The sequence below is a fragment of the Ovis aries genome, chromosome 15 (assembly GCF_016772045.2).
Source record: "Ovis aries strain OAR_USU_Benz2616 breed Rambouillet chromosome 15, ARS-UI_Ramb_v3.0, whole genome shotgun sequence".
NCBI classification, from domain to species: domain Eukaryota; kingdom Metazoa; phylum Chordata; class Mammalia; order Artiodactyla; family Bovidae; genus Ovis; species Ovis aries.
Genome location: NC_056068.1, coordinates 55,188,841 through 55,207,528, shown reverse-complemented (window position 1 = coordinate 55,207,528; position 18,688 = coordinate 55,188,841). Strand labels below are relative to the sequence as shown.

The 18,688-nt window shown below is 48.6% G+C and overlaps 1 protein-coding gene across 4 annotated transcripts; it reads right to left on the bottom strand.

The window, feature by feature from the left end:
* Positions 1-5,933: 5,933 nt before the first annotated feature.
* Positions 5,934-18,015, bottom strand: B3GNT6 (UDP-GlcNAc:betaGal beta-1,3-N-acetylglucosaminyltransferase 6). 4 transcript variants are annotated; one of them, XM_042233287.2, is made up of 3 exons: positions 17,828-18,015; positions 16,716-16,915; positions 5,934-10,164 (listed from the first exon to the last, which is right to left on the bottom strand). In XM_042233287.2, exon 3 carries the CDS (start codon positions 10,162-10,164, stop codon positions 9,025-9,027), a length of 1,140 nt encoding a protein of 379 aa, XP_042089221.1. In that variant the 5' UTR covers positions 16,716-16,915; positions 17,828-18,015; the 3' UTR covers positions 5,934-9,024. The 4 variants fall into 4 exon arrangements, with proteins under 4 accessions (XP_042089221.1, XP_042089220.1, XP_060255482.1 ...); XM_042233286.2 differs by lacking the exons at positions 16,716-16,915; positions 17,828-18,015 and adding an exon at positions 15,636-15,682; XM_060399499.1 differs by lacking the exons at positions 16,716-16,915; positions 17,828-18,015 and adding an exon at positions 11,046-12,918.
* Between the last annotated feature and the right edge of the window lie 673 nt (positions 18,016-18,688).

Below are 18,688 nucleotides of genomic sequence, written 5' to 3'. Positions count from 1 at the left end.
AAGCCATCAGCCGGGTCCTGCCCTGTGGCAGAGCCTCCAGCCCTCACGTGGCTGCTGTGGAGAGGGTCAGGGGCAAGGTTGGTGAGGTGTAGGGGAGTGTAGCTGACACCCAGTGTGGAACATTCTGAAGACACTCGGGGCTTCCTGTCCTCTTCTGCGTGCTGGGGAGCTGTGGGGTGAGTGAGGGAGGGCCCCAGGTGGTTGGTGTGTGGTGTGAGGGGCCCTGCATGCCCCCTAGACTCCCAGGACAACTCACTCTCCATGGGCAGTGCCCACAGAGCTTTTCCATGCTGGACCCCTCCGTGCCCCGTCACCCTACCCAAAGGACCAGCCCTGAGCCAGCCTTCCTGTCAGTCGTAACAAGCACGCCCCTCCCTTCCCACGGCCCCTGCCTGAGTTCACGCCCTGCCCATTCCATCTCCCCGGACCTCTGGACTCCCCCTACTTTTTCTTCTCTCCCAGACCCCTTACTCATCACCTCCTCACTCCCCCCAGGACCCCTCCTGCCCCTCAGATCCCTTGTCCCACAGTCAAATGAGCTTTCTAGAACACACATCCAATCTCTTACCTATACCTCCAAACACTTGACACCAGGAATAAAGGAAAAACAAAAAAACAAAATGACATTTTAAAAACTGACATCGTTTCTGTGTTCTTGGGAGCATGAGAACTAACCTTCTGGACAGACTGCTCTTCTACTGGGAAAACAGGTCAGTGGGCCTGTTCCTTACTCCAGGCCAGGCTGAGTCTGGCTGGAGGGGAGAAGAGGGTCATCATCACTACAGAACCATCCTGTAAATGACCCGGCCTAGGGTGGAGACAGGCCAGCTTTAAAAATTGTCATAACCTTGATCCAAGGCTAAGAGATCGGTAGCCCCCAAACTCCCCTCCTCACCCCACCGCTCCCCTCCCTCCACGAGCCCCTCCCCTACCCCACTGCGCCCCACCCCCCCACCCCCCCACCCCGCCCCGCCACGGCCCCCTCCCCCTCACCCCCACTACCCCCTCCTCGAGGTGGGGAAGAGGGAACGCTGCCTGGTGAGCAGCAGGCGGCCCCTTCAGAGCCCTTGGTTCTCCTCTCCTGGCTCCACGCTCTGCGCAGAGCCCAGCCTTCAGGGGCGGAGTCCTCACTCCGCTAAGGCAGCAAGGGGAGGGGCTCCCCTTAGGGCCCAGGGCAGACAAAGGGCACCTACGGTGCAGACCGCAGGGCGTCCCTGCCGCAGGACTGAACTGACTCTGAGCTGGGACTGGGCCTGGAGCCCTCACCACCTCAGACCTGCTGTGCGATGCTGCAGCCACTGCTCCTTCCCAGTCCCTTTCCTTTCCACTGGGGGTGGGGCAGGGAGGGCTCTCAGGCTCGGACTCCTTTCTCCCCCGAATCACTGTTTGCTCTTTTCTTCCAGGTTTGAGGAATGGGGCAAGGGTGGCATTGGGTGGGGAAAACTGAGATGGGGACTTCCCTTTGAGTTCAACCTTCACCTCCTGCTCCCAAGTGCAGCTGAGATGGGTAAGGCTGAGGAGATTTTACACAAATGATGTTATAGCTGTAGCGGGGTGAGGGGACGGTGGTGCTGTTTGCTTCTTTAGGCAACTGCTTCAGCTCTGGGTTTGGTGGCTGTCCAGCATGGTGCCTGTGGCAGTAGTCAGGGCCCAGCAGACTTGGTGACTTTGGGCAGGTCATTTATTTACCTGGGCCTCAGTCTCCACATCTGCCCAATGGGAATGATAATAATCCCTGTTCCCTGGATGGGGTGAAGATACAAGGAATTCAGGAGCTTGGAGGTGCTTTGTAACATACTATCTCTGTACGTTAATTAAGATGTTTAGGACTTATCTAGTGGATAAGAACCTGCCTGCTAATGAAGGGGACATGGGTTTGATCCCAGGTCTGGGAAGATTCCACATGGCAAGAAGCAACTAGGCTCTTGTGCCCCAACTACTGAGCCCACATTCTGCAACTACTGAAGCTTGTGCCGAGTCTGTGCTCCGCAACAAAAGAAGCCATCACAACAAGAAACCCATGCAAAGCAATGAAGAGTAGCCCTTGCTCGCTGCAAATAGAGAAAGCCCTCTCGCAGCAAAGAAGACCTAGTGCAACCAAAAATAAATAAACATTCAGGCAGTTCATTTCAGTCGCTCAGTCAGGTCTGACTCTTTGTGACCCCGTGGACTGCAGCACACCAGGCTTCCCTCTCCATCACCAGCTCCTGGAGCTCGCTCAAACTCTTTTTTCCATCAAGTCAGTGATGCCATCCAACCATTTCATCCTCTTTCTTCCCCTTCTCTTCCTGCCTTCAACCTTTCCCAGCATCAGGGTCTTTTCAGATGAGTCAGTTCTTCCAATCAGGTAGCCAAAGCATTGGAGTTTCAGCTTCAGTATCAGTCCTTCCAATGAATATTCAAGACTGATTTTTTTTAGGATTGACTGATTTGATCTTCTTGCTGTCCAAGGGACTCTTCAAGAGTCTTCTCCAACACCACAGTTTGAAAGCATCAATTCTTCTGCACTCAGCTTTCTTTATAATCCAACTCTCACATGCTTACATGACTACTGCAAAAACCATAGCTTTGACTAGATGGACATTTGTTGGCAAAGTAATGTCTCTGCTTTTTAATATGCTATCTAGGTTGGTCATAGCTTTTGTTCCCAGGAGCAAGCGTCTTTTAATTTCATGGCTGTAGCCACCATCTGCAGTGATTTTGGAGCCCAAGAAAATGAAGCCTCATTGTTTCCATTGTTCCCCTGTCTATTTGCCAGGGACCAGATGCCATGATTTTTTGAATATTGAGTTTTAAGCCAGCTTTTTCACTCTCCTCTTTCACCTTAATTAAGAGACTCTCTAGTTCCTCTTCGCTTTCAGCCAAAAGTGTGATGTCATCTGCATATCCGAGGTTATTGATATTTCTCAGGGCAATCTTGATTCCAGCTTGTGTTTCATCCAGCCTGGCATTTTGCATGATGTACTCTGCATATAAGTTAAGTAAGCAGGGTGACAGTATACAGCCTTGACATATATATTTTAAAAATATCCTAACAGCATCAATTTTAGATTCAGTCCTAGGTATATTTTTATTTTTACTATAAATGGTACTTTTACAAAATAACTTTTCCTGATTGCTTATTGGGGCTTCCCTTGTGGCTCAGCTGGTAAATAATACATCTGCAATGTGGGAGATCTGGGTTCTATCCCTGGGTTGGGAAGATCCCTTGGAGAAGGGAAAGGCTACGCACTCAAGTATTCTGGCCTGGAGATTCCATGGACAGTCCATGGGGTCGCAAAGAGCTGGACATGGCTGGGTGACTTTCACTTTCACATTTGTATTTTTATTTCTACTATAAATGGTACTTTTACAAAATGACTTCCCCTGATTGCTTGTTACTATATAGAAATTAAATTGATTTTTGTACATTGATTTTGTACTGAAACAATTGGCACATTTTAAAATTATTTTAATCTATTAACTATAGGATTTGTGTGTTTTGATGGGTTTTCTAAAGTAGGCTGTTTCTCAATGAGGTGTACTGCCCCCTAGAGGGAGATTGGAAAATTTGTAAGGGATTTGTTGTGACCAAGAATTTATACATCATAATACATATTATTTATTTTATTAACATTTTATATTACAATGAAAGAATTATATTCATTTTTTGAAAATATTATAAAAGAATTTCATTTCAGGATAGGGTGTACAGCATTAATTTTATGGGGAAATGGGAGATCTAACAGGGTTACAAACCTCTGAAGTTTTGATAATTTTTTTTCAAGTCATTATAATTAAAAAAATTTTTTTTGGTCCACTCCTCTGCAGTGAAAGGACAGAAGCCTAATCAGTGGACCGCCAGGGAATTACCTCATTATCATTTTAAACCTTTACCTTACCTTGCTGTGCTCTCAAGCCTTGGACAGTTGAGCAGTGGTGATGATGGGCACATGCAGTCTTTTCAGACTCAAAGGAAATGCTTCCACTTTTCACTAAGATTTTCTTTAAATCACAGAAGGATGCTGAATTTTATCAAAAAAATCCCCCCTACCCGCCCAACATCTGAGAGATTAATATTTATCTTGATGTGATGAACCACATTGATGGATATTCCTTTTTTATCCATATATTCTGATTCCTTTTCTAATGCTAGGCCCACCTCACATTTCTGGGATAAATCCGTCTAGGTGCTATGTCATCCGTTTTACCTATTGCCACATTGTGTACTAGCATTTCGTGTAGAATTTTGCATCTGTGTTTGTTAGTGAGGCAGGCGTATCATTTTCCTTACTCGCGGGGCTCTTGTCAGCTAGGTTAGCCTAGTGAAGGGAGGTGGGAACGCGGACTCCCTGGGCTCAGAGTTACCCGATCCAAGGACCAGCCGCCGCCACCGCGAGGAAATCGTGTGCAGGGCGCGCCCCCTGGCGGCTGCGGATCTCAAAAGAGCCCTATGAGCCAGGCAGGCTTTGTGGGGACCGGGTGATCAGGGCTGGGTGAGGGGAGGGAACCAGGTGACATCAAGAGGTACCAGGGCTGCGTGTGCCCTGGGCCTTCGCTGGGCCTGGTGTGTGAGCAGCTCAGCTTCCGAGAGGGGTGACCAAGACCCAGAGTGACAAAGTAGGCCTATAAATGAGGTGTTCTGATCCTTCTGACTTGTGAGGTCCTGGACTCTTAATCTCTTTATCCATCAAGTGGAGATAATCAATCTGACTGTCAGGGAAATGGGAGGAAGTTGTCAAAGCACAGAATTCAGACTTTTCCAAAGATGCAGATGTATCCTCTCCTGGCCTCAGGATTCTTGTTTTGTGTGTGTGTGTGTGTGTGTGTGTGTGTGTTTTTTTTTTTTTTTTTGTCTGTTAAAGAGCCTCTTGATGAAAGTGAAAGAGGAGAGTGAAAAAGTTGGCTTGAAGCTCAACATTCAGAAAACTAAGATCATGGCATCCGGTCCCATCACTTCATGGCAAATAGATGGGGAAACAGTGGAAACAGTGGCTGACTGACTGACTGACTGATGGCTCCAAAATCACTGCAGATGGTGATTGTAGCCATGAAATTAAAAGACACTTACCCCTTGGAAGGAAAGTTATGACCAACCTAGACAGCATAATGAAAAGCAGAGACATTACTTTGTCAACAAAGGTCCATCTATGGTTTTTCCAGTGGTCATGTACGGATGTAAGAGTTGAACTACAAAGAAAGTTGAGCGCAGAAGAATTGATGCTTTTGAATTGTGGTGTTGGAGAAGACCTTTGAGAGTCCCTTGGACTGCAAGAAGATCCAACCAGCCCATCCTAAAGGAAATCAGTCCTGGCTGTTCACTGGAAGGACTGATGTTGAAGCTGAAGCACCAATACTTTGGCCACCTGATGCGAAGAACTGACTCACTGGAAAAGGCCCTGATGCTGGGAAAGACTGAGGGCAGGAGGAGAAGGGGCCGACAGAGGATGAGATGGTGGATGACATCACCAACTCAATGGACATGGGTTTGGGTGGACTCTGAGAGTTGGTGATGGACAGGGAGGCCTGGCATGCTGCAGTTCAAGGGGTCGCAAAGAGTTGGACACAACTGAGCAACTGAACTGAACTGAACTGAAAGCACTTGATAAGTGGGAAGATAATTCAGTGTTAATGATACTCAACTTACCAGAATGAGAGTTCATATTAGGGAGGTCTGTGTGAAGGAAGCATATTTGTTAACTTATTAATTTTTGTTCATTATTTCATTATTGTTCATTTTTTCAACAAATATTTATTGGACACCATGGTAAGTGACAACCTCAGCTATGCAGATGACACAACCTTTATGGCAGAAAGTGAAGAAGAACTAAAGAGCCTCTTGATGAAAGTAAGAGGAGAGTGAAAAAAGTTGGCTTAAAACTCAACATTCAGAAAACTAAGATCATGGCATCTGGTCCCATCACTTCATGGAAAATAAATGGGGAAACAGTAGAAACAGTGACAGACTTTATTTTGGGGGGGTCTCCAAAATTACTGCAGATGGTGGCTGCAGCCATGAAATTAAAAGACGCTTGCTCCTTGGAAGAAAAGTTATGACCAACCTAGATAGCATATTAAAAAGCAAAGACATTACTTTGTCAACAAAGGTCTGTCTAGTCAAGGCTATGGTTTCTCCAGTAGTCATGTATGGATGTGAGAGTTGGACTATAAAGAAAGCTAAGCACTGAAGAATTGGTGCTTTTCAACTGTGGTGTTGGGGAAGACTCTTGAGAGTCCCTTGGACTGCAAGGAGATCCAACTAATCCATCCTCAAGGAAATCAGTTCTGAATATTCATTGGAAGGACTGATGCTGAAGCTGAAACTCCAATACTTTGGCCACCTGATTGGAAGAACTGACTCATCTGAAAAGACCCTGATGCCGGGAAAGATTGAAGGCAGGAGAAGAAGGGGCTGACAGAGGATGAAATAGTTGGATGGCATCACTGACTCAATGGACAGGAGTTTGAGTAAACTCTGGGAGTTGGTGTTGGACAGGGAGGCCTGGCATCCTGCAGTCCTTGGGGTCGCAAAGAGTCAGACACGACTGAGCAACTGAACTGACCGACTGACTGACTGATGGTAAATGAAATAATGTCCCTGCCAAAAAAAATGTCTAGGCCCTAATCCCTGAAACCTATGGATATGTTAGGTTATATGGAAAAAAAGGAATTAATGAAGGTTGCTGATTGGTGGACTTTAAGACAGAAAGATAATTTTGGATTATCCAGGCAGACCCAGTGTGATCACAAGAGTCCTTATAAATGAAAGGGGAGGCAGGAGAGTCAGAGGACATGGGTCCAAGGGAAGCAGAGGTCAGAGTGATGTGACTGCTGCCTCTGGAGATGGAAGGAAGCCCTAAACCAAGGAATGTGGGCAGTCTCTAGAAGTTGGAAGAGGCAGGGGAACAAATTCTGCCCTGGAACCTTCCAGAAGGAATGCAGGCCTGACACCTTGACTTTTAGCCCAGCAAGACTCATTTTGGGTTTCTGATATGTAGGACTATAAGATAATAACTATGTGTGGATCTTTAAGCCCCTACATCCGTGGCAATTTGTTACAGCCATGATAGGAAACAAATACACTATCCCAATGGATACAGTTCATACCATTGGGACAGATGAGTACCATCCATTCATTTTTTCACCCCTAAAGCATTTAGGAAGTTATGAACCAGACCCTGCTGAGAAGCAAGCTGGCAAGGGACAAGTGGCTCCTGGGGATCCATGTCCAGGACTTCAGAAAGGCTGCTTGGACGGTGCCTCGTCCTCCTGCTCCTTCCACCTCCCAAGCTAAGAGTGAGCCTGCAGGATGCCAGGCCTCCCTCCATGGGTTATCACCGGACATGATTCTCACATGGTCCCTCCCTCTGGGAGCAGCCAGTCTGGTTGGGTAGAAACAGGAATCAGAGAGGACACATTACCAAGGTTGCCCTAACAAAGTGTCAACAAAACCCAGGAGGCTCAGAAAACACAAAAGTTTCTTTTGTTCATCTCAGCAGTTTGAGCTGAGTATTCCAGGTTAGTCCACAAGCAGCCCTGCTCCCTGCAGTGAACTGGGAAGCCCTCTTGTTTCCCTGCCTTCCTCTAGGTCAGCGGTTCACACTAGAGGTGATTTTGCTCACCACGGTGAAAGTGAAAGTCGCTCAGCCATGTCCAGTTCTTTGCAACCCCATGGACTGTAGCCTGCCAGGCTCCTCTGTCCATGGAAATCTCCAGGCCAGAATACTGGAGTGGGTAGCCATTTCCTTCTCCAGAGGATCTTCCCATCCCAAGGATTGAACACAGACATTGCAGGCAGATACTTTACCATCTGAGCCACCAGAGAAGCCCCACTCACCAGGGTACATGTGGCAAAATTCAGAGATATTTTTGGTTGTTATAACTTGGGGTATGATGCTGGCATCTAGTAGGCAGAGGACAGAGATATGACTAAATGTTCTCCAATGCACAGTACAGCCCTTTACAGCAAATAACTCAAAATGGCAATTGTGCCAAGGTTGAGGGACCCAGGCATCTGCAAGGTTATAGGCTCATCCATGTGCCAATCCGGGGGAAGGAGAAAGTGAGCAGAGGTTAGGCCAGGGTTCAGGGGGCGTCTTCTTCACAACTATACACAGCCATGAAGACAGGCTGGTCACATGCCCACAACTCACTTCAAGGGAGTCTGGGAAGTATAGTCTAGGTGTGTGCCCAGGAGGAAGGGGTAACAGAGTTTGGTGGACAGCTCCACCGCCCCTTCCAGGCCTCCTCATCCATACAAGAGACCTGGACAGTAATGGCAGGTGGACATTTCCAGTAAAGGGATCAAAGCTTGCAAAGATGCAGGGCCAGGAGAGGGTGCAACCACGTGACAAAGCACATGGTTATGCCAGAGGAAGTCCGCCAGCGGGGAAGAGTGGACCGCCTCCAGAGGGCGGGGAAGGCATCAGGTCAGGCTCCTGGCTTCTCATCCAGGCTTTCTTCCTTGAAGCTCAGCCCTTCTTGTCCATCTTACATAGTTGGGACCTTGACAGCACACATTTCTGCCTCATTCTCAAGCTGTTTTCTTGATTTTTGTACTTGGCCAACAACTGGCAGCAGCTCCTGGAAGTCAGGACCACAGCCTGATCCTCAGAATCTGGTTGCTGACCCGCACCCACCCCCACCCCCCGCCCCATGGAGGTTCGGTTCACAACAGACTCTAGTTGCCCTTGTGTGCCTGTGTGTGACTTCAGTCGTGTTCGATTCTTTGCAACTGTATAGACCATGACCCACCAGGCTCCTTTGTTCATGGGATTCTCCAGGCAAGAATACTGAGGTAGGTTGCCATGTCCTCCTCCAGGGGATCCTCCTGACCCAGGAATGGAACCCGGGTCTCTACCAGGTCACTCCCTAATCACTGTCCTTCAGGCTTACTAATCAGACCCCCCAACCCCCAAACACAGCCCCTTAACATTGACCTTCCAAAGGCTGTCTCAATACTGTCTTCCCAGATTCCCCTGTCACTGCCTTTCCTAGTTTCCTCATGACTGACCCCCACGGCACCCCCACACTGACCTCCCAGCCTCAAGAGACCCTGTGCCCCCGGTGACAGCTCAGCCCTGGGTTGTGCAGCGCCTTCCACATGAGCAGCATCTCATAGGGCGCAAACCGGTGCACCAGCAGCAGCTCGCGGTACATGCAGGGGTCGAAGGAGGGCTGCCGGGCGCCGGGCAGCTGCACGCCAAAAGGCCGGATGCCCTCGTGGCCGCTGGGCTTCAGGCCGACTCGCTCCAGACACATGCCCATGAAGGCGTCGTCGATGGGGAAGAGCGGGGTGTGGCGGGCAGCCTGGCGCAGGGCCTGGACCGTGTGGCGGGACAGGAGGAAGCCGCCGCCGCTGCAGTACACCGGGTAGACCGACCCGGAGAAGAGCTGTGGGGGCACGAAGTACTTGCTCCAGCTCTCGCGGATGGGCAAGGAGCCGCTCATGAGCTGCCCGGCGAAGAGATGGCGGTCGGGCGACTTTGTCTCCAGGAAGCGGAGCACGTTGGCCGTGTGCACGAAGACGTCGTCGTCGCCGCTGAGAAGGAAGCTCGCGTGTGGGCAGCGGGCCTCCAGCCAGTCGAGCAGGTGCACGTGCTTGAGCGTGAGGTTGAGGAAGGTGTCAGTGAAGGCCCACTGCAGCACGTCGCCGTGCTCGCGCGCCTCCAGCGCCGCCAGCTGCGCCAGCTGCTCTGCGCGCTCCGCGTCCTCGGGTGCGGGGGTGCCCAGCAGGAAGAGGCGGCGCACCGGCCGCCCGCCGTAGCTGCGCTCCTGCCCCCACGTGCGGCGGATGAGCTCGCGCCGCTCGAAGTTGGCCGGCGCCGACTTCACGGCCAGCAGCAGGAAGGGCCCGCGGCTGCCCCTGCACTTGGCCGGCGCGTCCCAGAGCAGCGGGAAGTGGCGGCAGTGGCGGTACCGCAGGAAGTCTTGGATGCGCGCAGGCAGCTTCTCGAAGTCTGCCGTGGTGTTCGCTGAGGCGTTGGCCACGCACGGAGGCCCTGGGCTGGACGGCGACGTGGCAGCAGGGGCCACGTGGGTCACCTGCAGGGACCCATCCGACCTCTGCTTCTGTTGAAGCCTGAGGTCTCCGAGGAACCAGTGATGCAGGATCGAGAAACTCAAACCCGCTAGAAGGCAGGTCAGGATCTTGGGTTTCAGGGACCTGCGGCAGGGAAAAGCCATCTGTGGGGGGAACCGAGTCAAAGTGAGCCTGGAGTCGTCTTTGAATCAGCAGAATGATGCTCTTCCCCTGTCACATCTCTCCCAGAACCCCAGCCCCTTCTCAACTTTGTTGTTAAGAAGGTAAAAAAAAAAAAAGCGTACTGAAGCTTTTCGTATCTCCCACAGCCTAGAGTTTTCTGACGTTCAAATCTGTGTATCTTTTTACCTCCTGACATTTACCTCTGGTTGTCACTCGTGTGGGCCGGGGGGACTCATCAAGTCGTCAAAGCCTTTGTCTTCCCCATGAATCCACTTCAATCACTGGAACCTCTTTCTGCTCAGTTGCTCCAACTAAATACCCTGAGTGTCTACCCCACCCTCAGCTTACACCTACTTTCCACACCTTGTTCACTCTGCATCCAGATCTCTCCAGGCCTAGCCCCTCCTCTCTACCGTTGTTGAGCCCTGACCCTCTGTGATCTATTTCCCTCCTTGCCACCAGGGTCAAGGAGGCATGAGGTGACAGTCCTGGACTCAGACTCAGGTTAGAATTCAGTCATTACCACTTACATGTATCATCTTGAACAAGTCAGTTCAGATCTCTAGCGCTGAGTGTTCTGCTCTCTAGCAAAGGGCTGGTAGCTCCCTCCTTGCAGGGTAATTTAGGGCCTTATATGAGCATGAACCAGCCAGTCAGTGAGCCGCACCTGTTCTTTACCCTCTTCATCCTCCGGCTCCACCTCTTTCTATTCCTACCTGCTGGTGTTATTTTCTTTACCCCACACGTGCCAGGTCAGGCCCTCTCCTCTGTGTATCCAAATCCCCTGCCCTGCTTGAGTGAACCTCAACCCCTGCCTTCATGGGGACACCTCAGGACAAATCCCAGATCACAACAGCCTTACCTGTATTTGAAGTGAAGTGAAGTCGCTCAGTCATGTTTGACTCTTTGCGACCCCATGGACTGTAGCCCACCAGGCTCCTCTCTCCATGGGATTTTCCAGGCAAGAATACTGGAGTGGGTTGCCATTTCCTTCTCCAGGGGATCTTCCCGACCCAGGGACCGAGCCTGGGTCTCCGGCATTCTAGGCAGACACTTTACCATCTGAGCTACCAGGGAAGCCCCATCAGGATGGTAATAAAAAAGAATGGAAAAGCAGGACTAATATAAATGACACTAGGAGGTAATAACTTAAAAATCATTGGTGCCAAAGGTTTTCGAGTTTGAGCTCCTGGTAGAAAAGAAGAAACAGAGAAAAAAGTTCAAGAGAGCCAACGTGAGAAAATAACAGGAAGAATTTGATTTGAAGCAAATCTCAAGATGCTGGAAGGACAATCAGGTATGACATTTATCAGGCAATGTTGAAGGAAGATTTAGAAACCATGCAAAAGTAAACCAAATTTCTCAAAGTAGATGAAAAATTCCCAGACACTTCATAAAAGAAAATGCCAGCACAATATTTAAGAAATACACTCTTGTAAGGAACAGGATGAGGAAAAGGTAACAGTGAAGAAATGAAAGATCAGAATAATAACCAGAGGTCATCTATATAGTGGTATTTGTATCTTTGTATTTATGTGCTCAGTCGTGTCTGACTCTTTGCTCCTCTGTTTATGGAATTTTGCAGGCAAGAATACCTGTATTTACTGCCTGCTAACTTCAGTTGCACCAGGTCGCGCCCTTGTTGAACACACTGCTCAGTATTTCGGGATCTCCACTCTCCTGGCTTTCCCCTCCCTCTTTAAGCGTGTCTCTCAGTTGTCTTGGCTCCTTTCTTCCTTTCTATGTCTTTTAATGGTGCGGGGCCGGGGGGACTCCTCCAGGGCTCTGTCCTAGGCACTCTTTTCACCTTTGTGCAAGGTGATTTCCTTTGCTTTTAGCACCTCCAAGCTCCATATGTCCAACCAACCACCTATTACTTACCAGCTCCGTATGGTGGTCCACAGCCACCTTAGATGCAACCTGAACTCTAGTTTTCCTTCCCAGAGTTCCACCCCCACTGAGTTGTTCAAGCCCCAAATTGTAATTTATTCCCATCCTTTTGCTCACCTTGCCCCCACCCCTCTAAGCCTGGTAAATCCTAACTCCCAAATATTTGATCAGTTTGTCCCCTTCCATTCCCACTATTAACAGGCTAATCTAAGCTAGCATCTGCTGCTCAGATGACCTTTGCCACACACTTTCTTGCTCTCAGTTGATCTGTCCTCTAGAGCAGCTGGGATAACTCTGAACAATGTATGTTTACAGGCCACTCCTCATGCTCTTTTCTACAGCTTCTCACTGTCATCCACCTGCCCTGGCTGTAGTCAAGTCACAGCTTGGGACTGCCATCCTCTTTCTACCTTGGAGCTTTCCCTCATGCTGTTCCACTGCTGGGATGGACCTCCCTTCCTCTCCTTCACCTGTTTAATGGCCTCTTCACCCTCTACTTCCACTTGAATAGATATGTCCTTGGGGGAGGTTATTTGTTTAAAGTTTATTTTTTCTCCTAGTCTGTAAGCATCCTGAGGGCAGGATGGCATCTGTGTCGTTCACTACTGTCTCCCTCGTGCCCTTCCCAGGGTGGGAGTTCGACAGTATACTGATGGAAAATACTGGCTGCCTGGTTCAAATTCTGCCTCTGCCACTTTCTAACTGCATGTGCTGAGCCAGTTGATTTAAGCTGTCAAATTGCTACCTCTTAAGGCAATGGCACCCCACTCCAGTACTCTTGCCTGGAAAATCCATGGACAGAGGAGCCTGGTAGGTTGCATGCAGAACATGGGGTCACTAACAGTCAGACACGACTGAGCGACTTCACATTCACTTTTTATTTTCATGCATTGGAGAAGGAAATGGCAACCTATTCCAGTGTTCTTGCCTGGAGAATCCCAGGGACAGGGAAGCCTGGTGGGCTGCCATCTATGGGGTCACACAGAGTCGCACATGACTGAAGCAACTTAGCAGCAGCAGCAGCACCAGCAAGAGTTACTGGGACTGCCCTGTTGGTCCAGTGGTTAAGACTGGAAGTGGAAGACTCTGTGCTTCCATTGCAGGGGTTTGGGTTCAGTCCCTGGTCAGGGAACTAGATCCCATGTGCTGCAATGAAGATTGAAGATCCCGCATGCCCCAACTAAGACCCAATGCGACCAAATAAAAATAAATATTTTAAAAATTATTGAGATATTTAACTGATAATGTTTGTGAAGCATTTAGCATAGTACTTGGCAGATAGTAAGTGTTCAGTTGCTGCTGCTGCTGCTAAGTCACTTCAGTCATCTCTGACTCTGTGTGACCCCAGAGACGGCAGCCCACCAGGCTCCCCCATCCCTGGGATTCTCCAGGCAAGAACACTGGAGTGGGTTGCCATTTCCTTCTCCAATGCATGCTTGCATGCTAAGTTGCTTCAGTCATGTCTGACTCTGTGCGACGCTATGGACAGCAGCCCACCAGGCTCCTCCGTCCACAGGATTCAAGTATTCAGTAAATATTAGCTGTAATGATTATCAGAGGTACCAGTAAATATTGTTGAATAAATACTTTGCCCAGATAATATGCTCAGTAAATATTTTCAGATTGAGTTGTTTGCACATAGTAGATGTTACTGGATCAAAGTGGAGTCTCATGCCTGGTTGTTACAGTCCTTACACAATGCTGGGCACAAAGCAGGTGTTCCATGAAATAATGGCATGAGTTAGCTACAGATAAAAGCAGGAGAACCTTGAAGAAACTGTAATCACTGACTCTCATGAGAAATACTAGATGTAGTTCCCTCTTAATGGATTCCTACTTCAGTGTTTAATGCACTGAAAAAAGAGAAACAGAAAATAAGCTATTTTATCATGAAAATGCGCTCAGTGCCTAGTGCTGTACTTGGCACATTTGGGGCATGCAATACATTTTCCCCCAATGAATGAAAGAGTAAAAGAATGAATGAGGATAGAATTTGGAGTCTGAATAACTTGGGTGTGAATCCCAGCTTTCATTAGCTATGTGACTTTGTATAAATGTGTTAACCTTCTAGGTTTCAGTTTTCTCCTCTCAAAAATTGAAGAGTTAACATTCATCTCTCAGTAAAATTTAGGGCAAGAAAATAATACTGTCAGTGCTAGAGTACCATACAAATGTGTTTTAGAAAATAATTAAAAAGCATTCTCTATCTCCTCTTCCTGTCCACAGTTGTTTCTAGAATGAGGATAGTCTCACATAGTAGACTATGAACAGTAATTCTTGGCTCACTTAACCTGCATTTACTTTGATAAAGTTGATTCAGGAACCTGGATCTCAGCCACTTCTTGATAGGAAACTAGGGGAAAGATTGAGCCGGTTCCTGTTCCTAAGGGTGGCCCTGGTTTACTGAGCTCTGCCCTTGGATGCTGACATTGTGAAGCTCCGGGGATGTTCTCTGTGACTCTTTTTCCTGCATTCCTCCCTACTCCCCATCCACTTTTCTAGGCACCATGAAGTCCCCACACTTATAAGCTGTCATAGCCTCTGCCGGCCCTGATCCCTTGTCCTTCAAATACCACCTCCTGCAGGAAGCCTCCTGGTAAGTCTGTCTCAACAGAACCTATATCACAGTTTTTTAGGTGGTGTTGTTTCGTTTTTAAATTTTCTGGCCTTGCCACGAGGCATGTGGGATCTTAGTTTCCCAACCAGGAATTGAAGCTGCACCCCTGCATTGGAAGTGCAGAGTCTTAACTACTGAACCGCCAGGACAGTCCTATCAATGTTGATAGATACCGCAGCTTCTGAGTAGCAGAGCTGGTCGAAGAGGACAGACCTGCCACTTAGCTGAAATTTTTGAACCTCAGGTTCCTCGTTTGGGGACCTTGGGCAAGTTATTTGTCACAGAAGATATAAGAGATATAAATCCTCCCAGGGTATTATGAGTTGATTGGTGTAAGGCACTTAGAACCATGCCTGGCATGTAGTGAGTACCCTAGGAATGTCAGCAGTTGGCTAACACAGGAATGTTTATGGGGCAAAGCAGGTCATCTTTTGTGAATTAGGTCCAGCCTTCTCATGCAGGACTGTATAGCATTCCTTTGTGAGCCTCTTTCTGTGCTCCTTTCTCACTCCACTTATCGCTCCACACGTTTAATTCTCTTCACTCCCCCTGGGATTCTCTCCCGTATTTTCCCAGGAACAAGAAAAGTTTCTGTTGGTTTTTCCCTCTTCTGGGATTCTCTGCCTTACTTTCCCGGGAACAGGAAAAGTTCCTTTTGGTTTTTCTCTCTTCTGGTTTGATGCCAAGTGACAGATGGCTGGAACATAGATTCCTCCAGCCCCCTATCCCAAGGTATTCCCGAATATGGACCACAGATATGGCAAGTTAACACACCTTTTATTACTTTTGGCCCCAGCGCCCAACATGGAGCCCTAACCCTGGGGCTTTGCCCTGGTTCCTGTTCCCTTGGTCCCCCTCTGGTTAGCACTCTAAGGAGAGTGGGGCAGGGAGGGGGAGAAAATGCACCTCCTTGTTAATAGGAAAAAGTCCAAGTCCCCATCTTACCTTGAATGTCTGAGAGAGAAGAAATAGACAGGAGTCATCCCCAGACTGGGACCTACCTTAAACCCAGTTTTTTCATTCACAAGCTGAGGCCCCACCCCCTGGATTGTGTTTGTGAACCTGACCAATCCATGCATCCCTCCTCCCTTGGATAAGGTGGGTAGAGGGTGGGGACATGCCTACAAGCTTCCTTCCAACAGTAATAGCTTGCTTACCCTTTATGATGAGGCTAAACGTCATTTCTTCTAGAGGTTTTCTTGACGCCCCCACACACCAGTGGCCTTGTACACTCCCAGCAATATGCTTGCCTGCAACACTTCAAAGCTGTATTATAATGAGCAGTTTTCCTGTTAGACTGAGAGGAATTCCAGGGCCTAGGACCTGTTCTGTTAATATAGGATGTGCTTTAAGAATCTTTGTTGAGTAATTTGCATGTAAAATCGGAGAAGTCAGTGGCACCCCACTCCAGTACTCTTGCCTGGAAAATCCCATGGACGGAGGAGCCTGGTAGGTTGCAGTCCATGGGTTCACTAATAGTCAGACACGACTAAGCGACTTCACTTCCACGCATTGGAGAAGGAAATGGCACCCCACTCCAGTGTTCTTGCCTGGCGAATCCCAGGGGCGGGGGAGCCTGGTGGGCTGCCGTCTATGGGGTCGCCCAGAGTTGGACACGACTGAAGTGACTTAGCAGCAGCAGCAGCGGCATGTAAAATGTTCATCTAGGCATACCTTGTAGACACATTCATCTGAGAGTACTGAGCTTGGCACCATGAGTGGTTAGGAGGGAGGTTGGGTCGGATTTGGACCTCATCCTCAGAGCTCAGTGTATCTGGGGAGAGCCAGATAGTGAATGACTATAAAGTGATGTGACCTGTAGAAAACACACTGGGACACTTGGAGAGGTCCTTGACTGGGAAACTTGACAGAGGTTACTTCACATTAGGACTGCATTGTATCTGTTTTTGTATCTACTGCTAGGTAACAAATTATCCCAAGCATTAAACAAATGCTTCAAACAACCAGTATTTTTATTTCTCAAGATTCTGTGCATTACCTGGGAGGTTCTTTTGTTGGACCCACCTGGGCTGTCTTTCACGTGTCTCTGTTCAGCTAACGTGTCAGCTGGAAACTGGGGCACTGGGCCTTGCTCTCCTGCACTCTTTTGTCCTGGGCATTGTCATGGCACGTTGGTCTCGGGGTTCCAAGATGGTCACAGTGGAAGCTACAGGCCTCCTGAGGCCTGGGCATCAGAACTCGCATCTTGTCATTTTCACCACACTCTGTTGGTCAAAGCAAGTCACAACACGAGCCCAGATGTAAGTTCCAAAAATGTGTGACCATATTTAACCTACCGCATGGGTTTTGGGGTGATAAGGAGTTTTTCCAGCAGATAAGGAGCAGTGGAGAGGGAGAGGGCAGTCTGGGCAGAGGTACAGAGGTGGGGATAAACAGGACATGGCTGAGGAACATTCCAAGTTTAATGTGGTTGGCAGAGTAAATATTTGGAGCTGAGGATGCAAAGATAAATTAGAGATTCCTGAGATGGGGCCTTGAACCTCAAGTTTTAAGTTGATCCTTTGGAAGTTTTAACAAGTGCATACCTGTTTTCAAGAGTCCATTGTAGCAGCCCCGTGTGATATGGATGCCGGAGAGGGTAACAGTGGAGGAGGGGAACCTAGAGATGGGGTACAGTGATCCATGAGAGTGAGGTGAGACCCAGGTCTGAACTGGGCAGGGATGTATCTTCATAGGTTGGTGACTTACTGGCCATCTAGGTTGGCCCAATGACTTAGTTTTAACTCATTTTCTCCAAGCTCCCTAAAAACTCATCTTTTCTCTCTAGCAGAAATGTCCTTTGAGAAGTTTGGAGATGAATTGAAGTTGGGAGAAAGTTAAATGAGGGTAAGTTTATTGGAATAAAGTGGACAGACTTTAGGACAGGCAGTGATGACCTTTCTAGGAAGGTTCTCCAGGGGCCAGGGAGGAACTTCGTGACAGACATGTACTGGGCGTGGTGGCAGAGTGGTTTCTGAGAGTGGTATTGTTCAGAGGTAGAATTAAAGCAATCTGAACTCCTTTTCAGCTCTCACTTTTACAATGGGTGGTTGTTTTCATCTAGGATAACAGGTCTTGGTCCATTGCTTGTTCTGCCACACCTAGTCTGAAAAACTGAGGTGGCATAAGGCACCCACCTCCAAGACAAACAGGTTCTCTGGGCCAGATGACCAGGAAGGGGAGGAAAGTTGGATGATCCCTTGTTCTACGTTGAATTGGCCAGTGGGAGAGGGATCCAGAAGAGAGGTTAACTCCTGAGGTCTGTCCAGAAGCTTTAAGGTACCCCTGGCAGGCCCGGGCCAGGCACTCTTACAGGAATGATCCTATTAAGGAAATCCAATATAATTAAGATTCAGACTACAGCATGGTCCTAATCCTTAAGACAGTCCTACATTTTACAGATGTATAATCCAACATTTAGTTTTAAGTGACTTGGACACAATCAGACATCTTTTCAGTGGAGGACTGGGATCCTAAGCTAGGCTGTTAGACACCAACAAGGGCATGAAATATGTAACAGCACTCTGTGGGGACTAATGCCAATGGGCTCCAATAGGGAGCCTGCTGCCTTAGTGCAGTGCTGGGTCAGTTACTTCACTCCACTCCCCAGGAAGGACCACATCGCCAGCCCTGCCAACAGCCACAGCTGAACCCAGCCCAGCTGCTGGGAACCATAGCCGCTTACCCTAGGCTTCCTTTTCAGGTGACTGATTATTCTCTTTGGTTGGAGGTGACTTTGTTGTTCAAAATTCCTCTAACTAGTCCTTAAATAGTTTGGTTTCTAGGACTCAGTCAGAGACCCTCTTCCATGAGTAATCCACTCACATAGCTTCAAATACCATGTATGGTAGGATTCCCTGGTGGCACAGTGAATAAGAATCCACCTGCCAGTGCAGGGGACATGGGTTCGATCCCTGGTCCAGGAAGATTCCACATGCTGTGGAGCAGCTAAAGCCTGTGTGCCACAGCTGCTGAGCCTGCGTGCTGCAACTACTGTA